The sequence below is a fragment of the Salvelinus namaycush genome, chromosome 26, assembly GCF_016432855.1.
Source record: "Salvelinus namaycush isolate Seneca chromosome 26, SaNama_1.0, whole genome shotgun sequence".
Classification (NCBI taxonomy): Eukaryota; Metazoa; Chordata; class Actinopteri; order Salmoniformes; family Salmonidae; genus Salvelinus; species Salvelinus namaycush.
Genome location: NC_052332.1, coordinates 20,562,496 through 20,585,853, shown reverse-complemented (window position 1 = coordinate 20,585,853; position 23,358 = coordinate 20,562,496). Strand labels below are relative to the sequence as shown.

General features: G+C 45.1%; 1 protein-coding gene across 1 annotated transcript in view; it reads right to left on the bottom strand.

Annotated features, from left to right (window-relative positions):
* Window positions 1-21,152, bottom strand: part of pappaa (pregnancy-associated plasma protein A, pappalysin 1a) — a 133,643-nt gene extending 112,491 nt beyond the window's left edge. The window contains exons 1-3 of the mRNA XM_038965573.1: window positions 20,696-21,152; window positions 7,491-8,592; window positions 293-438 (exon numbers count right to left, since the gene is read on the bottom strand). Of these exons, the coding sequence (XP_038821501.1) occupies window positions 293-438; window positions 7,491-8,592; window positions 20,696-21,086 (1,639 nt within the window). The 5' untranslated portion in view covers window positions 21,087-21,152. The remainder of the gene's footprint in view (window positions 1-292; window positions 439-7,490; window positions 8,593-20,695) is intronic.
* Between the last annotated feature and the right edge of the window lie 2,206 nt (window positions 21,153-23,358).

The following is a 23,358-nucleotide window of genomic DNA, read 5'->3' as shown; positions in this document are numbered from 1 at the left end:
ACACAGCTTCATTATCACCTTCCTCCCTGTCAGAGCGGAGGTAGAGAGACTGCAATTACTCCCAATCAACAATGTGAGGCTATTGAGCAGGAGTGTGTGTGTCTGTCTGTCTGTCTGTCTGTCTGTCTGTCTGTATGTCTGTCTGTCTGTCTGTCTGTCTGTCTGTCTGTCTGTCTGTCTGTCTGTCTGTCTGTCTGTCTGTCTGTCTGTCTGTCTGTCTGTCTGTCTGTCTGTCTGTCTGTCTGTCTGTCTGTCTGTCTGTCTGTCTGTCTGTCTGTCTGTCTGTCTGTACCCAGATGTGTTAATGCTTCTTTGTCCCACGGCCAAGTAGCGACTCCAGCCAGGTCTTCATCAGACGAGTTGGCAAAGAAGACGTTCAGGTGAGTGGAGCCATCCAGATTCAGGATCTCTTTCAGCTCCTTTACATCCAAATAGGCTCTGGAGACCAGAGAGATAGACAGAAAGAGAGAGATACTTAAACAATGTACTGTAGTTCCTAGGAATGAGAGCCAGGTCATTTCACATCACAATAGTGCCTGATAGCAAAGACTTCAGATTTACAATGGGCCCTGGAGAAAAGTTATTTCCTATTTCTGAAGAAGAATTTGAAAAATTCTGACAACAATAGACCCTTAAGAAAAGAGGTAGCTAGATCATTCCGGGAGCTGAGACAGGCTTCAGATCAGATTGAAACAGAATTTAGGTAGGTAGTCTAGAGGCCACCTTGAGCAGGTCTGATTGAGATGTGTTTACCGTGCTTGGCTAATACTATGCAAGAGGTGGACATGGAATATCATATGAGAACACATAATCCACCCCATTAAACTGTCAGTCCCCTTCTCTCTGCCCATGTTAAAAGCCCTTATTCAATAACCAAGCTCTTGGTCTTGGCAAATCCTATTGACAAGATCAGTGAAGTCTTAAAGGAGAGAGTAATATGTTGCAAAGGTGAGTTTCTTCAGTTCACTCTCTGATATATCATCACGAATCAGAATGACAAACATGCAGTAGAACAAGTTGCATTTCATGTTTGAGTTTCTTGTTTGTAAGAATCACAAAATATACACCTTCTATAATGTCTGTTTCTAAACCATGGCATTATAGGCGACCAGCCAAAGAGAAAACCATTTATATCTACAGGATGAGACGATGGCAGAAAATTATATTTTATGTAATTACATGAACGATTAATTTGAGAGAGCCCTAGCTGCTTCACATGGCTAGTAAAGCAAGTCTGGAACCAACAGGACCCTGAACAGCTTCTACCCCCAAGCCATAAGACTGCTAAATTGTTAGTTAAATAGGATCTGTATTGACCCTTTTTGCACTCTTTTGACTCTTTTGACTCATCACATACGCTGCTGCAACTGTTTATTATCTATCCTGTTGCCTAGTCACTTCATCTCTACCTGTATGTACATATCTACCTCAATTGCCTCGTACCCCTGCACAACAACTCTGTATTGGTACCCCATGTATATAGGCAAGTTATCATTACTCGTTGTGTATTTATTCCTTGTGTAATTATTTTGATATTATTTCAAAAAAATTCTCTCCGCATTGTTGGGAAGGACCCATAAGTCAGCATTTTACTGTTACTCTACACCTGTTGTTTAACGAAGCATGTGACAAATTTGATTTGCAAAGCGAAGAAGAGGAGGGGAGGTCTCAGAATCAGGGAGAGAATCCATGAGTGGGGAAGGAGGGCAACGGAGCACGAGGGCGAAGCGGGCAGCCATAAACGTGAACAATAAACATGACACATGATGACATCGTAAAAGGAAGAAGAAAAAAAAAAGTGCCCGGAAAAAGTAGCAGTAAAAACCATTGATGCCAGGCCGGCCAAGGTGCAGTACAGTATGTCATCCTTCTTAGTGGATACAAATATAGGCTGGACTACCATCCATAGCACTGGAGGAGTGGAGGACACTGGAGTGTCATAAAGTATAATTGGAGTGATTGATCGTGGCAGATGACATGTTAGGATATAGTTTGTTAAGTGTCGGGACAGAATAATGAAGGCTTTATAGGAGGTTGGGCCAAACCAAGGGGTGCAGATAGGGGAAATACATGTCGTTATGGCACACCACAGCTGTTAGAGTGTGGAATAGGAGGACAAGCTGTAACCTTCTGCTCCCTTTGACGTCAATGGACATATTTTACAAAAGATCTGTAGCTACATCTGATTGTGGGTTTCACATATCAATAACTGTACTGTCTACAAGCAATGTAAAAAAAAAAAGAGTTCTTCAGGGGCTGGTCAAGTATGTCAGTATTGTTCATTTAAGTACTGTAAGCACTTGAACTGTTTCACAACCCCCTGCTGCTGTTGATCTGGCTCTTCCAGGACCAGCAGGTGAGGAAGGATAAGGATGCTGTGTTAGTTTAGTTCCTGTCACAGGGGCTGGGCCAGGTATGTTCGGAATAAAGGGGTGGCATAGTGGAAAAGTTATCCATGGCCTATGGGACAGCAGAGGCGCGCACCAGGCCCAGAACTACAGAGAGCACATGATATAATGTCCCTCTTCCTAATAATTTCAGGAATTTCATTATTTCCTCTGAAAATATTTGTCCGGCTTTTTGGCCGCCGTGCATGAGGGGGGAAAAGGATCAGGGGGGTTTAATGGCGAGATGAGTAAGTCAGCAACAGATAAAAGCAGTACTACTGTAGATCAGAACCCATCTGATCTGAGTTCAATTAGGTTTAATGCAATGGCTCCGTTACAACAACACAACACACATCAGATGTGGACTGGATGGACGGATGCAGGCTATGGCCTTGGCCGGCGCACAAACAGCAGGGTTTAGCATGACTGCATAAAAACAGGCCAGGCTGCATGTGTGTCTGTCGGGTTGCATGGATTTGCACTCTTCTGTGTGTATAAATATGTAATCAGCTTTGTAGGAAAGTAATTGACTGCTTGATGTAGTGGGAGGCTGTTGAGAAAGGGGAAAGAGCCGTGGCTGTCTGACCACTTTAGCCAGTGTCGTCCCTGGGAGTGAGTATGCCAGTCTTGGGCCAGTCATGCGATCGACTTTGTCTCTCTCCCTCTCTAACACGCTCTCTCACTTTCCCTGTCTCTCCCCCTCTCTCTTCTGCGTTCTTCCTCCCTCCGGTTCCTCCTCTCTCCATCCGCCTTCCCTCTCTCCATTCCCTGGCCTCAAGTCCCTTCTCTAAGGATGTCCTGTCTCTGGTATAAACCAAATTAGGACTTGAGGGTCAGTCTCACCCCCCTCAGCGCTCCTCTCCCCTCATCGCTTACCCTTAACCCTTACCCTTCATCCTCTAGCCCTCGCCTCTAGCCCCTCGTCTTGCACTTTCCTAAGGGACGAGCCACACGAGGAGACAACATTTTCCATTCATTTGAACACTCCACTTTTCATGCATGCCCTGGGAAGAGAATCTAGATTTTAGAAAGAGACGTTGCGAGAAGACCTCAGAGAGAAGAGGCGAGAGGAGAAAAAGAAGGAAAGTGTAACTTCACTAAATTCAGACGTCAGCGGGCATCTGTTCCGAGGCAGTCCAGGGTGTGATGAGCGCTCAAACTGCTGTGTTAATGCTTGTATATCTGATACATATTAAATGGAGGATTATGACTTCATCCATTTACACCCATATATAATTCATATAAGCCCATAAATGTGCCTCGTATACATATGTCTGGGGCTGCTGAGTGTGAAACGCTGTGGTGAGTTGGCAGCCTCAGCTCTCCTGTCATCGACTCGGTCAACACCACAGATCCTAAAGCCATCATTCATCCCTGCCTTTATTACCACACTCATGCTCTTTTTCTCCATCAATATTTTGTGTTTTTTCACCTTCCAAGGAAGACACAACATACATAAGACCAGGTGTTGACACTCGGATTTCAAAGGTTGGACAGCAGAGCTAGACAACTGGGATTTCCACAGTTACAGAGTTACAGTACAGTACTAAGTATATAGGCCGAGCCTAGAAACACATTATATCATTTCCAGTGCTTGTAGTTCTTCTGTTTATACCAACACTCGTAATAGTGTTGGTAGTGTGTCCATACCAACCAATCATGACTTTACACTTGGGTTTCAGAGGTGGGGGGACAACCTTCAAAATGTGTTGTCATTCTCGGGTAAATTTCAACATGACAGTTTTCCATGTGACTGCCACTGTACGACATTTATGTACCATCTCAACCATGTAAATTATAATCAACTCCTGATTGGTAGTTTTTCCAAATCAAATCAACTATGGTGGTGATAGCAAAAACAGTACAGGCCAATCTTAAACTTTTACTCAACACCTCTCCGCCCCAAACCCTGACCCCAATGACCCTATTGACGACCATCACCCCCCTCTGTGGCCCACCCTCCCTACCTCACCCCACCTCAGCATCCCACCCAGACCGGCTGATGACATGTGGGGACGAACACACAGAGTGCAGGTGAACTCAGTCCGGGCCGGGGCCAACCAACCAACAGGTGCATTTACAAGGGTGTTACGGCTTTCATGGGAGAGTGCTAACAGCTAGTTTTACGCCCTAGCCACTCCATTAGGGTGAAACCATTAACATGGGCCTGGTTTATGAGCTGCAGGGCTTAGGGTTTAGAAGACAGATTGTAAAGCACCCAACTCAATGGTCCTGGGAGAATACACTCATTGAGAAAGACAGGATGGGAGTGAGCTGGGGTGAGTGTGTGTTTGTGTGTGTGTGTGTGTGTGTGTGTGTGTGTGTGTGTGTGTGTGTGTGTGTGTGTGTGTGTGTGTGTGTGTGTGTGTGTGTGTGTGTGTGTGTGTGTGTGTGTGTGTGTGTGTGTGTGTGTGTGTGTGTGTGTGTGTGTGTGCGTGCGTGCGTGCATGCGTGCATGCGTGCGTGCGTGTGTGTGTGTGTGACCATTAACCTGCCACTGTGCCAGGGAGAGAGACAGTGACATGCAGAGAGGCCAAGCGTGAACAAATTGTTCTTCATCCCTGACGAAGCTGGGCCAGAGGCGTGACGGCCTCCTTTCTCACCCTGTGTAGATCCTGTGCAACAGGTATGTCAGTAAATCTAGATAGAACCATTTACGTGGAAGGAAAGAAATGTCTATAGGATGTAGCATATTGAGATTGTGTGTTGTACATGTGGAATTCAACTGAGTTGAGATCGAATGTCTCTTTTTAGTGTTTCAAACACAAACATCCGCTTATTTTTCTGAGAGCTGTCAGTGTTCAGACCATGTTTTCCGCTTACTCTCCGCAAAGGATACTTACTGTTGTTTTACCTCAGAAATTCACATACCATTAAGCACAGTACCAGACATAAGTAAGAATGTCATCCCATGAAAAATATTGGCATAACCGTAAAACAGCATAACAACAAAGGCCTGTGAAAACAATGAAAAATATTTCCTTCGGCGAGAGGGGAGTGTTAAGTATTATCGCTGGTATTTCCAGAGGAACCTCTGTCTGTGGACTGCAGAGAAGAGTAGCTAGCGCAAGCGGCCTACCACAGTCCCCTGCTAGCCAGATTCCTAAACACAATAAGTGGTAACAGGCATGAGGGCTACAAAAATAAACGCAGGACCTCACAGCCATTGTTCCCTTGCGTATGTGGCGCGCTGTTCATCCAGAATTCCACAATTAACGAGGAATGTTGAATAATGTTTGTAGTGTGGCCCTCCACATACCACAATCAAACCAAAATAAGCAAGCACTTGGGGAGCTTCTCTTTATCAACTTAAGAATTCTCTCTCTCTCTCTTACTTAATTTCTCTCAATCTCTCTTATCCCCCCTTTCAACAGCCCATCTTTCATACGTCTGCAGGGATATTTGAATGGTAGGGACTGTAAGCGTGTGCCAATAGCTGATTTCTAAGAGAAGCCGTCTTGGCTGATTGTTGATGAATGACTTTGTAATGATGACTGAAACGGAGGGGAGAGAAGAGATGGCAAGCCCACCTGCTTTTGCTTTCTGATGTCGCCTCACACAAAGTTGTTTAGCAGCCGTTTTAAATACAGAGAGAGTGCCAGCGAGACAGTGCTTCCAGGCCTGAGCAATGAGAATGATAGAAAACAGCCTAGTGCCTTGATTCTGGCTACATCAGAAAGACACAAATAATCCCCACAATAACCCTATTTGGAGCTTTTTTCAACCCCCTCTCTTTAGCATGACGGCGTCCAGAAACATTTACGAGCATCTGACATTGGTCGATTTTTTTTCCAGGCAGCGAGAGAACTTCAAGACCACAAGGACCCCCTACAACTGCCACAAAATGTCTCCGGCCTCTGTGTTTGAGTGTCACGCCTGCCAAGAAAAATCCAATCCTTTACTACTGGAGCCCCTCAAGGTCCATGACAAAAAGCAGTTCCAGAGTGAACCAGAGACTGTTTTTCTCAATGCTGCTCAATCATCCTCTGTGGTACAGAGTAGGAATCCTGCAGATACTGGCAGGTACTAGATCAGTGGAGGCCTCCGCATCTCCTCCCAGTAACCCTATCAAACTGTTCCTCGCCACAAGCCTGCAGTAATCAAACTTCAAAATGATTTTCTGAGGTAAAACAAAATCCTATGATTTTTCTGTAACATTCTTGCAGAGGCTAAAAGAGAAGAGCAGTAACAGTGCAGAGAAGTGTCTCCCCCCCTTCCAAGGGAGATGTACTTCCCCTGCAAAAATGTATCTTGGGTGTTTCCTGGATAGAGTAGTACTATGTTGAAATGAGTCCCTACTGCTGCTAGCAAAGTGATGCTGGTCACTCTCCTCTGACCTCTAATTACCCATTCTGGTCTTTCTAGAGTGTAATTGTTTCCAATCTCACTTGTTTCCAATCAATCTAGCTTAATTAGGGCAGCAGAGGATAGACGGAGAGGAGCGAGGGAGAGAAAAGAAGTTGAAAAATGAAGAGAGAAAAAATCCATCTGGGCTCTCCCGGGGTCGCTACAGTGTGTTTCGTTGGTTTGGCCCCCCCAAGTGTAGGATGCGGATTGAGTCTGTCTTAAAGCCAGATTGGACTCGCGGCCCCAGAGGACACCCTGCTGGGCCACACACACCGCCGGGGGTAGAGTTACACTCTGCTCACAGAAGGCCAGCCAGGAGACAGTGGAACTGACAGACTGTGTATCAAAACCTCACATCAGTGTCCTGACTGACTGTGTAATGAGAAGATGTGTGCAGTTATGTGAGTCACTCCAGACAGTGTGTATGTATGACAACATCAAGGACAATGGATCATAGCAGTGAAAAATAACAGTGTTGGTGAGGGTAGCATGCACATAATGCCATGTCAGGTACATATATATATATAGTACTTGATAGTACTTACGATTGAGCAATCAGACACAAAACTGTTGACTAGACCCTGAAAAACGGGCAAATCCTAACTTGAAGATCAAATGTACAGTACATACAAATCTCCTTTTGACATCATTTCATAGTTTGTGAGAAACCTTGACTCCAACTTTGGAGCCAGGCTATATCTTTGTTTAGGACTCATCAAGCAGCGACAAAGAGAAAGACAAAGACAGAGAGCTGACCTGTGTGGAGAGGAGCGGTTGAAGCAGGTCTTGGTCACATCCGTCACATTGGGGTTACAGCAGTCTCCGTTGTCATAGAAGAAGTTGTCCCAATTACACTCTGGGTCGCACACCCCGTTGCCCTGCTTGGACTGAGGGCAGTGGCTGCGGTGCCTGATACAGTCGCCCGCATCTAAACCCGTCAGCGTGTGGTTGCACTCTGGGTCGCACGCCTCGTCACCCACTTTGCTGATGTCACAGTTGGCCAGGACCAGACGGTGGCGCAGCGAGGAGTTAGTGACGTTGTGGACGCTCAGCTCCCAAGTAATGTTGTAGACGGCGAAGGCGTTGTTAAGTTGCTGGTGCTGCAGGTGGATCTGACGAGGCGTGACGGTGGGCCAGCGCCGAGCGTCGTCCCACACGTTGACCACACGGTAACGCACCGTCTTGGACTTCCGGAAGGTCCAGGTGCGGTTGTAGTTGGTCACCACTTCCACGTTGTCGCAGACAGTTTGACCACAGGGCGGGGGTTCCAGGGTAGTGTCCAGAGACCCTCCAGTTCCACCTCCTCCTACCCCTACTCCAGCCTGCCCCACCCTGCTGCTACCCTCCTCTGGCTGCGGGAAGCTCCCATCCTTCACCGTCAGCCACTTCCGGGCAGGGTGTTCAAAGGTCTCCCTGATCACCAGCTGAGGTGCATCTTGAGGATTTTCGTGACCCTGCATGTCCCTGATTATCTGCCTCTGTCCCCGGGCCTCGCTCCACAGACTTACCCTCTCCACAGTCCCCCGGTAGTTATGGTTCAGAGCATTCCCGCCCACCATCAGCACCTTGCACTTTTTGGTCAGATGGCTGAAGACGTTGCCCGACTGTTCACGGCTGACGCCCACCTGGGCGCCGTTGACGTAGAGCTTCATGTAGAGGCCGTCATAGGTGACTGCCAGGTGGGCCCAGGTGCTGGGCAGGTAGCGGGCGTTGGAGTGGACGGAGGTGACCTTGTGGGCACGGTCCGTCTTCAGGGAGAAGAAGAAGCGTGGGTCACGGTTACCCTGCTCGCTGACCGCCCGGATGCCCAGCAGCCAACCCCGGTCGCTGGAGGCGTAGAAACACTTATCGTACAGACCTGGGAGAGAGCAGAGAGAGAGGGACAGTCAGTTAACATTAGATAGAGAGACAAAGAGAGATATGGTAAGACAAATAGAGGAACAGAGGAGAGAAAAAGAGAGAAAGAAGCTTTGACTTTCAGAAAGGTCCTTACTACATCAGCAAAGATACACCTTCATTTAATTTAAAGAGAACAACACTCAATCAAGATAGAAAGAGAGCGAGAAACAGCGAGGGTGTTAGATAATTCACTGATCACCTCTAGTACAGCAGAGAGAGAGCAGAGCTCAACACTACAGCAGTCAGTGGTGGAGTGGTGAGTAAAAGTAAAGATACCTTAATAGAAAATGACTCAAGTAAAAGTGAAAGTCACCCAGAAAAATACTACTAGAGTAAAAAGCTAAAAGTATCTGTTTTTAAATGTACTTAAGTGTAGTGGTGGAAAAAGTACTCAATTGTCATACTTGAGTAAAAGCACAACGTAAAAGTAAATGCCATACATCAAATGTCATATATTAAGCAAACCAGAAGGCATGATTTTCTTGTTTTTATTTTATTTGCAGACAGACAGGGGCACACTCGTACACTCAGACATCATTTACAAACTCAGTATTTGTGTTTAGTGAGTCCGCAGGTTAGAGTCGGTAGGGATGACAACTCGTTATATTGATAGTTGTGTGAATTGGACCATATTGCTGTCCTGCCTGAACATTTGAAATGTAATGAGGACTTTTGGGTATCAGGGAAAATGTAGAGGAGTAAAAAGTACATATTTTTATAAGGAATGCAGTGGAGTAAAAATGAAAGTTGTAAAATATTGAAATAGTAAAGTATAGATACCCCCCAAAATTACTTAAGTATTACTTCAAATTGTTTTTAGTTAGTTACTTTACACCACTATCATTTGTATTCTTAGTTATTAACATTTCAAGTTTAGTCTCAGGGGCCTCACAGCTGTGGCCCCGCCCCAGAGCTAGTTTTTCAGGCTGTCTCATGAACAACATCAACCTAGGAGGTCTGCTTCGAGTCACCCATAGCCAACTGTTAATGTGAATTTTTAACAGTAAAATGTATACGCTGTACTGTAGAGTTTATGCCTTGTAATTCATCCAACAAAATGTCAAATGCATCTGTGTGTCATGTAATCACATTCTCTCATTCTTCAGATGTAGGCCAGACGTTAACAATATGATACAGATTATGTAGTAGATGTACTGACACGATACATTTGAAGATAGCATTGAAATAATGTCCTGGAAATTGGGTTAAGGTGCATGCAGTATTTAGCTTGGGGAGACCCTTAGAAACTCTTAAAATAAAGATTTTATGAGCATTGAGGCCATTTCAACATTTCGGGGGAGCCAGAAAAGGTAGTTTTCTGCAAAAGCCTTGTTATGCTAGAGGCACCAAAACAACTTTTTCCTGTTGCACTTGGAAAGCATGTCAGCTTCAGCATGGTAATGTGCCTTCACTTCTCATCTCTAAATGCTAAATGTTTGTGTGTTTAGTGTGTGTGTGTGTCCTTACAAAAGAAACACGTCAAATTTGCAGTTTCACATGTAAGAAAACTCCAACTGTGAAAATATCACTTTCACATGTGGAATTGCAGATTCAAATGTGAGGTTGAAATAATGTATTCTCCTCACATGTGATAAGATGGAACAGTGGACAGAATACATTTTTGGGGGGCAGGTTAATGGATCACATTCAAATGGCGACATAGTTCTGCTGTATGAAGGTCACTGCCTGTTAAAGGGACAATCCTTAGTTGCTACATTCATTTTTGGACTTATAAATTAATGATATGTACCTATTGATTCTTAAAGAATATATTGTATAAATGCGTCATGAGCTTAGTTTAACTGTTGTACGCCAATGTTTGTAAACAAATTGTAAATGTAAGCAACTATTGTATAGCCTAAAAAAAATGTAAACCTATCATTTTGATGTCATGGATGTCGGTCCTTCCATCTATAGCGTAGTCTACGGATTTGAGAATGATTGAATTTCTCCAGACCCATCCCTCAGCTTTTTACTGAAACTGTGGCGGGGAAACAATTTGTTCATGTTTAAGTTAAGGATTGCCACTTTAAGCACCTTTAATAGAGTAATAGTGTTATTATATGGTGCAATCCTCTAGTGAATGAGTTACTTTTGTGCCCTTAATATCAAGCAAAACTTCTGAAGTCGACAACAAAGTTCTTAGTATTGTAAACAAAAAGAATGATATTGAAAGCAAAACATAAACCCAAAAGTAAAAATAGCCAAACAAAATATTGAAAGGAAATAACTTCCAAATGTGAGAACAAATTAATTATAAATGGATAAGAAAAAGATATAATCTGAAAATGTTTTTATAATAATGCAATTTTCCCTGTCTTTCGTTACGTTACCCCTTTTGCTGCCTTTTTTCCAGTTGCAAAATTTGGTATGATAAAATTCCAGCAACATACCACCCTACATCCCACTACTGGTTTGTCTCTGAAGCTAAGCAGGGTTGGTCCTGGTCTATCCCTGCATGGTAGACCAGATGTACCTGGAAGTGGTGAAAAAATCCATGAATGTGAAATTTCATGTGTCCAAAAACCACATCTGACTCATGTGAACATTAAAAATCCCATCAGATTTTTTTTTTTTTTTTTAAATGTACCCCTTTTCGTGATATTCATTTGGTCGTTACAGTCTTGTCCCATCGCTGCAACTCCCGTACGGACTCGGGAGAGGCGAAGTTCGAGAGCCATGCGTCCTTCTGAAACACAACCCTGCCAAGCCGCACTGCTTCTTAACACACTGCTTGCATAACCCGGAAGCCAGCCGCACCAATGTGTCGGAGGAAACACTATACAACTGGCGATCGTGTCAGCGTGCTAAGCCCGGCCCGCCACAGGAGTCGCTAGAGCGCGATGAGACAAGGACATCCCAGCCGGCCAAACCCTCCCCTAACCCGGATGATGCTGGGCCAATCATGCAATGCAGTGCCTTAGACCGCAGCGCCACTCAGAAGGCCCCATCTGAATTGTTCACGTAATTTGTTCACACGTGTCCGAAAACCCATTATTTTTTTCACATGGATGTGTGTACGTGTGTGTACAGTACGTGTGTGAACACAATGTGTGTATGCCTATGCACATTCACCAGAGAACTCTGATATGCCTAATACCTAGCAGAGCTCCTCAAGCATGAGGAAGTACAGTACATGTGCTCACAAATCATCCCTGGCAGGGGCATATGTTTCTCACATGTACAAACACTGGGGGAAGCAGTACTCTGAATCCTGCGAGGGGCCCTGTGGAAGTCAGTGCCGTTTAAGATGAGGTAGGACACATTTTTTTCACGAGTATGGCCTTATTTTTACAACAGCATATTGGATGACTCTCATTCATATTCCATTCGCCCAGTTCTCTATATATGTCTCTATTGCTTCTCCTTCCTTTTGGAAGAAATTAAATCAACTATTCACCACATTTTATATACTGCAGAGCTAGCTAGCTGTAGCTTATGCTTTCAGTACTAGATTAATTCTCTGATCCTTTGGTTGGGTGGACAACATGTCAGTTCATGCTGCAAGAGCTCTGATAGGCTGGAGGACGTCCTCCGGAAGTTGTCATAATTAATGTGTAAGTCTATGGAAGGGGGTGAGAACCATGAGCCTCCTAGGTTTTGTATTGAAGTCAACGTACCCAGAGGGGGATGGAAGCTAGCTGTCCTCCGGCTACACCAGGGTGCTACCCTACAGTGTGCTGTTAAGGCTACTGTAGGCCTTATTGGCAAAATAGTGTGTTTTAATCAATTATTTGGTTGCGTGATTATATTTAGTGTAGTTTAACTAAAAATGATAACTTTTTAAATGTTTTACAACTTACATTTTTATGAAATTCACTGAGGAGGATGGTCCTCCCCTTCCTCCTCTGAGGAGCCTCCACTGCCATCCACATAATGAAGTAAAGAGATCTGAGACGATTTAAGGTCTTTTTAAACCAATGTGAACCAAGTAGGAGTGTCTACCAATACAATCCAATGCAACCCAATGCAATCCACAGTATTCACACGGGAATGGGTTGTATGGGTTACCTTCAGACGAGTCCCGGGGCACTAGTGGGAGTCATAGAGCAAAACGGAGAACACCATCGTGTTCGTGAGAGGCTTCCCTTTCCATAGACTGGTCATGCAGGCCAAACCGTTTGGAAGCTACAGACATTTTCGAAGAACAATTTTGTGGATGTCTCATGGTCTGACTGTAACGGTAGTCTAAGTCGTCCTCCTCATCGGACGAGGAGAGGCGAGAAGGATCGGAGGACCAATTTGCAGAGTGGTAAGTTTCCATTGTAATTTAATGAACACGAAAACAATACACGATACAAAACAATAAACGAACATACCGTAACAGTCCCGTGTGGCGAAACACTAACACAGGAACAAACACCCACAAACCACACGTGAAACCCCGGCTGCCTAAGTATGATTCTCAATCAGGGACAACGATTGACAGCTGCCTCTGATTTAGAATCATACCAGGCCGAACACAAAAAACCCAACATAGAAAACACACATAGACAACCCACCCCAACTCACGCCCTGACCATACTAAATACATACAAAATAAGGGAAATCAGGTCAGGAACGTGACAGAATCCCCCCCCTCAAGGTGCGAACTCCGGGCGCACCACCTAAAACTCTAGGGGAGGGTCTGGGTGGGCGTCTGTCCGCGGTGGAGTCTCTGGTGTGGGACGTGGACCCCACTTCAACAATGTTTTTGTCCGCCTCCTTAATCGCCCCCGTGGCCTCTTATGAGCGGCGATCCTCGCCGCCGACCTTGGCCTGGGAACCCTAGCCATGGGTCCCGAATGAACGGAGAAATCCGGCAGCGCCGGACAGGCGGGAGACTCCGGCAACGCTGGAGTGAAGGACGCCTCCGGCAGCTCCAGAGTGAAGGGCGATTTTGGCAACGCCTGGCTGACTGCAGGCTCCGGCAGGTCCTGACTGACTGACAGCTCCGGCAGGTCCTGGCTGGCTGGCTCTGGCAGGTCCTGGCTGACTGACAGTTCCGGCAGGTCCTGGCTGGCTGACAGCTCTGGCAGATCCTGGCTGACTGGCTCTGGCAGCTCCTGGCTGGCTGGCGGCTCTGGCATCTCCTGGCTGGCGGCTCTGGCAGCTCCTGGCTGGCTGGCGGCTCTGGCAGCTCCTGGCTGGCTGGCGGCTCTGGCAGCTCCTAACTGACGGACGGCTCTAGCGGCTCCTGACTGACGGACGGCTCTAATGGCTCGGGACAGACGGGCGGCTCTGACGGCTCGGGACAGACGGGCGGCTCGGGACAGACGGGCAGCTCAGACAGCGCTGGACAGGCAGACAGCTCAGACAGCGCTGGGCAGGCAGACAGCTTAGACAGCTCTGGGCAGGCAGGCAGCTCAGACAGCTCTGGGCAGGCAGACAGCTCAGACAGCTCTGGGCAGATGAGAGACTCTGGCTGCGCTGGAGAAGAGGAAGGCTCTGACAGCACTGGACAGGCGGGAGCAACTTTAGAGAGAACCTGAAGAGACAGCCTGGTGCGGGTGGCTGCCACCGGAGGACTGGTACGTGGAGGTGGCACCGGATATACCGGACCGTGAAGGAGTACAACAGCTCTTGAGCACCGAGCCTGCCCAACCTTACCCGGTTGAATGTTCCCCGTAGCCCTGCCAGTGCGGCGAGGTGGAATAGCCCGCACTGGACTATGCTGGCGAACCGGGGACACCATTTGTAAGGCTGGTGCCATGTACGCCGGCCCGAGGAGACGCACTGGAGACCAGATGCGTTGGGCCGGCTTCATGGCACCCGGCTCGATGCCCAAAACAGCCCGGCCAGTGCGGCGAGGTGGAATAGCCCGCACTGGGCTAAGCACGCGTACTGGGGACACCGTGTGCTCCACCGCATAACACGGTGTCTGACCAGTACGACGCCCTCTCACTCCACGGTAAGCACGGGGAGTTGGCTCAGGTCTCCTACCCGGCTTAGCCACACTCCCCCCCCAAGAAATGTTTGGGTCTGACTCTCGGGCTTCCAACCGCGTCGCCGCGCTGCCTCCTCATACCAGCGCCTCTCTGCCTTCGCTGCCTCCAACTCTGCCTTAGGACGGCGACACTCCTCTGGCTCTGCCCAGGGTCCCTTTCCGTCCAGGATCTCCTCCCAAGTCCATGAGTCCTGTGTCTTTCTCCGCTGCTGCTGCTGTCCTTTCCCACTCTGCTTGGTCCTTTGGTGGTGGGTGTTTCTGTAACGGCAGTCTAAGTCGTCCTCCTCATCGGACGAGGAGAGGCGAGAAGGATCGGAGGACCAATTTGCAGAGTGGTAAGTTTCCATGGTAATTTAATGAACACGAAAACAATACACGATACAAAACAATAAACGAACATACCGTAACAGTCCCGTGTGGCGAAACACTAACACAGGAACAAACACACGTGAAACCCCGGCTGCCTAAGTATGATTCTCAATCAGGGACAACGATTGACAGCTGCCTCTGATTGAGAATCATACCAGGCCGAACACAAAAAACCCAACATAGAAAACACACATAGACAACCCACCCCAACTCACGCCCTGACCATACTAAATACATACAAAATAAGGGAAATCAGGTCAGGAACGTGACACTGGCAAACACTGCTGTGGCTCGGCCACCTTCCACCAGAAGGCCAACATAGGCGGATGCGGTGGATTGAGACGCAGCCCATGCAAAAAAAATTATCTGATATCTCTAGCTTAAACTGGCAGATTTTGATAGGGATTTTTTTATGATCTTACTTAGATAGACTCTTCAATAGACTCTTAAGGATTTTTCACATGTTTTTCATCAGCTGTACATATATACAGTAAGAGTCTGGGGGATATTCTAATTCCAAAGCCATTCAAAGAGCATGGTGGGGTTCAACGTCAAGGTCAGCCGTATTGAGTGTGACGTCCTTACTGTTTCCACTACAGTGGAAGGAAAAAAAAACATCTGTCAGCTAGCGCACTCAAGGCTAAAAGGTGTTCTGAAATGTGTGTAAGGCTCCTAGTATAAACAGCTGTCATAATTCTGCCAACCTCAATTAATCTAATATAGTACACTTTTCCAGACCCAACCTGCTCTGTGGTTGGATGGGGCACATAACACACACAAACACACACACACACACACACACACACACACACACACACACACACACACACACACACACACACACACACACACACACACACACACACACACACACACACACACACACACACACACACACACACTGACGCTACGGCTAAAAGCCATTCGTGTCAGGTTCAAAGTCAACCTTGCTTGAACTTGCGATTTGTCTTCCCCCAAAGCAAACACACTCAGATACAGAAAAAAGAGAGAGAAAATGTCAGAGAAATCTGATGAAAAGCAGGGAGAAAGGGAACAATGGCCTTTGCGTGTGCTTTTGAAATATTTGGGCTCTGAAAGTCGGGGAAAGGGACTTTGTGTACGGACACAGTGAAGTGAGCGTCACACTGGGTAATTGACATGTTGGAAATTTCCACTGATACTTTAGACTCTAAACACAATAGACATCCCACAGGTGAAAACCCTTTAACCACCAGAAAAATGACAGTCAATTACAAGTCAATTACATTTTGCTCTATAACTAACTTGAGACATCTTTCAACAATGTAATTAACTTGAAACCTTTTCATTACGTTTAATGATTAAAAAGAGAATGCAAATGATCTCTTATGTGCCAAAACTATACAGTAACAGACAGCTTGGGGAAAATACCATTGTAATTTCACAGCATTTTCCAGCCTTATATTACCTCAACAGAAACCCCAAACCTCATCCTTAAGTTTCCTACTACAGTCTGAAATCAAGAGATGAGAGACTACATGTAGCCCTTTGTATGTCCTGTGGCTTTCCTCTAACGTATTATAAAACTGTAAATCTAGAGTGAATATTAAAGTTTAATACGCAACTATCTCATTAACCAAAGTGTTTTTATGTAATCTTAGATGGTATATGTCATTAGTTATATATGATCTAACATCTAAAACCTTCATAGCACTTAAGTGCCTCTCTGCTTTGTTATCAAATGATGCATCTGCCAACATGGGCATTTATTGTTTTACAGCTGGTCATGGAAGAGAAACTCTGATCCACTGTCTTGCTATGTATTTCCCTTCCTCTGATGTGAGACAGGCCTCCATGACCTGGATAAAAGGGCAAAGAAGTCAGAAGTAAAGTTCATCTCATATTAGGACACGGAACATGACATGCTAATGTGTGACATGAACTGCCATGAGGATGTAAAGTACATGGTAGCATTCAGTCAAGTTGAACTGTAATTTAAGGGTCCCCTTCCTCATTAAAGACCATATTTGAGTAACTTTCAAAGGCGGGACAAATTGTTACAACATGTCAACATGTCACAATAGGGAGAAGACAACGTTACAGATTCTTTCACTGGAGGATTAGCCCGAAGAGGCTAAGCTAAAGCAACAGCACTCATCCTCCTTTGTAAAATGAAAGGCTGCTCGGTGACAGGTGTTGGTGGAGCGTTTGCGTGTATTTGAACGAGTGCCCAAATCAAATCGGCTAGCCAGTGGAGTAGTAACACTGAGCTATTCCATTATTGCTACCCTGGGATCCTGAGTAAAAAGAATGCTTCCTTGTTTGATGGTCCTTTCTACTTCCTGTGTGCGCATGCTCATTTTGTCAACGCTGTTCATGGTCCTGAATCGTGTTGCTCTGCTGGAGTCATTCTCCTGCAGTTCCATCGACCAAATCTGCATTACAAATGACGTGTGTGTGTGTGTGTGTGTGTGTGTGTGTGTGTGTGTGTGTGTGTGTGTGTGTGTGTGTGTGTGTGTGTGTGTGTGTGTGTGTGTGTGTGTGTGTGTGTGTCATACAGGTCAGTTTTACATCCCCAGCATTCCTGTTTGATACCAGTAAGCAGACCGCAGCGGGTACATCTCCTCATGTCAGTAGGCAGTGAGTTCTCCTGGCAAGTGCCCATCCCATAAATGCCTCTCTGTGTCTCAGAGCAAATGTTACATACTAGCTACCACAAACAAACAGGCATTACTAAATACATTGCATTCTGTAAACACTTCAGCAATGGTGGGCCCTACACATGCCAGCAATGCAACATACGTACATGGTGGGCCCCGAGGCTTGGAACTCTTGCTTGCTCTGTAAGTGGTTTAGACTAGGACTTGAGTATTCCACTAGCCCTTGTTTTAGACCACAGAGTCAATAAATCAAAGCAAATTAAATTGTATTTGTCATATGTGCCAAATACAACAGGTGTAGACCTTACCGTGAAATGCTTACTTACAAGCCCTTAACAAACAATGTAGAGTTTTTTTTTAAAGTAAGTAAGACCAGAAAGTAAGACCAGAAAGGAACCACAGATGTATGTTTATCAAACAGGAGTTATCCCTGGTCCTCAAGCCGTCACTTTGTTGGCACTCAGAGGTCTCACTGTGTGGGCTTTACTGTAAACAATAAGTAAATACCACAGAACTGTGCTGTACTACTCATCTCCCCTCACTTATGAAACGGCGAGATGACAAGCTCAATAAAAAAACAACAGCAGTGTCGTGATAAAAAGCGGGGCAAAAACAACAACAAGGCTGAAACAGCTGTAGAAAACAAGCCAGGCCTGGGTCAAAACAACAGGATGGGACTGCTTTAGGCCTGGGATTGTTGGGAGGTCTCAATTGGATTTAAAAGATTAGGCATCACAACATTTGCTCGATAGGGCATTTCTTATTTTCCTTCAAAAGCAAATTTTTCCAACCACACTGATCTTAATGTGATGAGAGCAAACAATAAAATTGAATGTATAAATGGGTAATACACGTGACATCCCCTGAGCAGACTGCATGTCCCGGTTGGGCTAAGACATTTATCTGAGTCACAGAGCTCTCAATAGATTCCCTGAAGAGTTGAAATGCCTAGAGTGAATTTAATAAGGGTCTGGCTTAGGCAGCCCCCACCACCAGGCCAAACCTAGTACACACATACTGTATACACACACATACACACACACACAATAAACGTGCACATATGCATGCGCGCCCACACACACATACACAGGGATGGACCAGGAGTATTAGTATTTTATTAGGACCCCCATTAGGTGTTACCAAGGCAGCAGCTAATCTTCCTGGGGCTCAAACAGAGATAAAACATTACATCAAACAAAACATTGTGCATTATACACATTTACATTGCTCCATTATTACATTACAATACTATATTACATTGCTAAGAATAGTGTGAGTGTGTATTTTAGAGTGTGTGAGGTGTTCTTTTATCTATTTTTTAAATTAGATTTTTCTGCTAGCTTGAGTTAGCTGAGGTGAAAGCGAGTTCCACGTAGTCATGGCTCTATAAAGTACCATGCATTTCCTAGCCTCTGTTCTGGACTTGGGGACTGTGAAGAGACCTCTGGTATCTTGTTTGGTATGTATGAGTGTCTGAGCTGTGTGTTAACCGAATAAAAAGACAGTTTGATACTTTAATACGTCAATACCTCTCAAAAAGACCAGTAGTGATGCAGTCAATCTCTCCTCTACTTTGAGCCAGATGAGATTGATTTGCATGTTGTTGATATTAACTGTCCTCGTAGGCCTTCATTTAAGGGCCAAAAGTGCTGCTCTGTTCTGGGCCAACTGTAATTTGTGTGTGTGTGTGTGTGTGTGTGTGTGTGTGTGTGTGTGTGTGTGTGTGTGTGTGTGTGTGTGTGTGTGTGTGTGTGTGTGTGTGTGTGTGTGTGTGTGTGTGTGTGTGTGAGTAAAACCTTTTGGAGATCCCTTCTCAATGGTAAGTGCCTCACAAGGGGTAGCAGACAGTAGTATGCATCTGCACACATGCAATCAGTTGTGTTTGCAACGCTCCCTGTTGGCAGCCAATGGGATCGAATCGCATACACATATACATCAGAAGCAGTGGCACAGACACTGAAATCTATAAACATTATATACATTGGAAGAAATGCCGTCTAAGACTTGGCATTGTGGATTTCAGAATGACATGACTGTAACCAGTACGGTGTCTGCTCTAGACTGACTTTTTATTCGGTTGTGCGTGGATGAAGCAGGTTACTGTCTCCCTCCCATCCCTTTACAAAGCTAAAGCCAGTCTTTAGACTGTACTGCTAAGACCACCCAATCCAACAGTCGGTTTCATTTTTTATTAACGTTAGAGTCACCTAATGTTATGCGCAAATGTCGAGGTTTGAGGAATCCCAGACGCAGCTAATAGCGCGTCCCTCCGCGCAATGGGGAAAACCCTGGAACTCTATTCCTGTCTCGTAACCTCAGCAGCCAATCCAGAAGTGTCGATTTGGGAGGCACTTTGGATTGCGGCACGGACGGTGCCCTAGACACATCAGAATAAAAATGGATCTCTCTAGCTCTCTCCTTTTGCCTGCTGTGACGTGCCCACCGATTCAAAGTTTTGAGCATTACATCATAGTTTAAAATAGCCAGACGCCTCATAAAAAATACAATTTCTACGCACGATGACATCACCTGTCAATCAAGTGATGCGGAATAAATGGGAATATCAAACAACCTTGAAATAAGCCAAAATGGTGATAGACCACCCAATATTTGAGTAATTTTGCTCATGAGAGTTTAAATGAGGAATATTTCGAAAAATATACCAGGTTATTTATATTTATATAAAATGCATTCATTAAGACCGAAAATATTAGCTGAATGAACATACCCAAGTAGGCTAATGCGTGCGTCTACACAAAATCTCTCAAAGGCTCTTGCACTTTTTAAGGTATTACATCACATTACATTGGCGTGGGTCAGTTGTGAGATGAACTCACTCTCAAACTCAGTTACGACTGCATGATGTTTTACTGTGACAACCGTGCATGATTTGAGCTAAAACAACATGCATGATAAAATAATAGCCTACACAGCCAAATATGGGTCATGACATTCAATTGGTTTATTAACATATATTAGCCTACTTTACTTCTTAATGTGTACGAGGTAATAAAATATACATATTTCACACTTAACTTTGAAATGTTGTTGAATTTTAAGGCGCATAGACTAGTAAAATCATTCTGATAATTCAGTAATTTGTGAACTGAGACAGTTGTTTAGGCTACCTGCAATCACCGTAGGAGATCGTTGACCTCCCTCTGGTTTGATCCACATCTCCAGAGTAAAATTCCCTCTCGGTATCTCCACGCCCGGTTTAAGCCGAAGTTGGTCTCCCCTGCCGGTAAAATAAACAGCTTTCACCCGACTTGGAGAGTTCTCCTCCGCCTGAGAGGAGCGCCGACGCTGGCGAGGCACCCGTCGTTCCATGCCGGGCAAGGAGCGTTTGCCCCGCGGCAGACGTGTGGCACAAGCCCCTGGGAAAGTGGCTCTCGCCTCCCTGATACGCACCAAGTCTCTTTTGGATCTCCCCTTTCTCCGGACAGTCCCGCACTCTGATCCAAAACATAAGATGAGTATCACCAGGCAAGGCAGCCAGGGAAAAGTCCAAAGTTTCATTTTCAGGAGAAGGGGTGATAAAAAGATATAAAGAGCAACGAATAGATATAAATTCGATAAGTATAAAAATCGTAGGTCCACAATGCTCCTCTATAAAATCTTCCCGAGTTTCTCTTTCTGTTTTTTTTTTCTTTACAGCTGCTTGTCAAACCGTAGAATCAGTCTAAATAAACCCATGAAGCGATACTGTAATATCCCCCTTATTGGCTAATGTTAAGCCACGACCCCCTTTCCTTGCCCGCGTTTAAGCAAAAGTAAGACTCTTCTGGAGAGATTCAAGGGACACAGGAATATTTGATTCGTGCAGGTGTTCTACTGTGCCTTTTCAATGGGTCTCATTAAGCCAAAGGGATGACTAATAAGTAATCAATCAGAGGGGATCCGGTTGATCATGCCCCCCATCACTCCTTGGATTGTATGAGTTAGCTTAGTCGCAGAAACCCACAGTTGTCCGCCAAACGCTTATTACACCTTTTTGTTTCCTTATCTCACCAGTAAAGTAAAACAGTATGCAAAATGCCACATATTACATTCTAAATAAAAGTCATAATAAACCGACCTGTCATTATTTTATTAAAGAAAAAATAAACATTCCTTGACTTGCTTTTTGATATTCAAAAGTTGAAATGCACAAAATTATCTTGTAAGGCGAGAGAGAGCTGCAAAAGTAATAAGCATCGCGATCCTCATTCATTTGCCTGAAGCAGAGAGACACTTGGAGAGAGAGCCAGCACTGGGCGTCCGCTTTAAAGCAATTTCTCAAGTCTTTTTAAGAGCGTGGAAATCATGTTTCGAACGTTCCGGGCTTTTTGTTTTTAGCCGAAGTGGGAAGTCAGACCGGTACTCACTGGCGGCAATTCCATTTCTCCGTGGGACACAGTGATGGGACGCTGTTTACGGAGTTTGGAAAGCGTATGTGTATCCCTCTAGCGGCTACAATTTTACCTAAATCTGAGACAAAACAGACGTCGACTGGAAAGTGACAGGCCATCCAGCAGTTCCCTTGTTGCGGTTGGATCACATTCCTATACGATTTCCTATTTAAAATACATGAACCCAATGTTGATTGTCATGTCTTATTAGCTATTAAATGGTCAGCAGTAATCAATACAATTGTGTAACTAACCAGGATTGGAAAATATAGAGAGTAGGTTAGGCCAGGGGGCGGAAGTCAGATTTTGCAATACACAGCAAAGGCATAAAAAACCTTACACCCAGAATTCCATTTTAATATCCCACTTGTAGCCTACAGTAACCTGTCTGTGGTACAATATTGTGCATCACTAAAACAAAGCTGTTGATGTTCAGCACTCCCACCAGCAAAACTGCATTGTAATGTGTCCCTAGTTGGAAATATAAATTCTCATCACATAAGTTGACAGAAATGTAATGCTTTACAGCACCCTTTCATGGCTTTTCCCAGAGACAGTCAGGAATATTAATGTTTCCCCTTTTGTCCCCCTGTGGGTTCTTTGGTATAAATGTATGCTTGGAGAGCTGGACATTTCCACCTACCATAAAGTAAGAGGGAACAAACATTACATATTTGCCTAGCCCAAGCCATATTGTGTTGTGACTTTGTCGTGGCAGGATGGCCACATATTTCCATTTGTGCCTTAGGAAGGGGAAATGACATATGGTAAGGGTAAGAGAGAGCACAACTCTGGGAGAAGGTTTCAAGTGGACCACTAAGTGTTAAGTAGAAACCTCAGCCAAAGAAGAGGGATAATGTTCTACTTTTTCAACCCCCATACAGTAGATACACCCATTCTTCTAAGTTCTGGCTGTCTAGTGACCTCTACTGACCTCATAAATACAGTCTTGTTCTGTGTTGGTCTGGGTCTTGGCCTGCAACACCTAGTCTATCTCTCGGTCAAGTCCCACAAGATTGGCACTTACATTCCACTGCAATTATACCGAGCACACCAACAGTTAGAGTAGTGATGTGTGCATACTACCTCATTTATGTCTGTGTCAGGAGATTCAAAACTCTGAGTGATCTTAATTCCTGTACTCAACTCTCCTCTCACCGGTACACTATGTACCAACTGGAGAAAACAGCTGCAGTGTGCATTAAGGTATGACAATTGCTCTCAATTTTACTATAACCTGCACGCTTCTAGTGCAGTGTCACTCACATTCAAATGAGCCAATTGTTTCTATGGCCTGGAGATTATACAGGGATGATAGCATCCCATCTAAACCCATGACCAGTGATGCTGCGTGTCATTGTGCCCACCATTTATTCTAAATCTTCCGGTGAACTGAAATT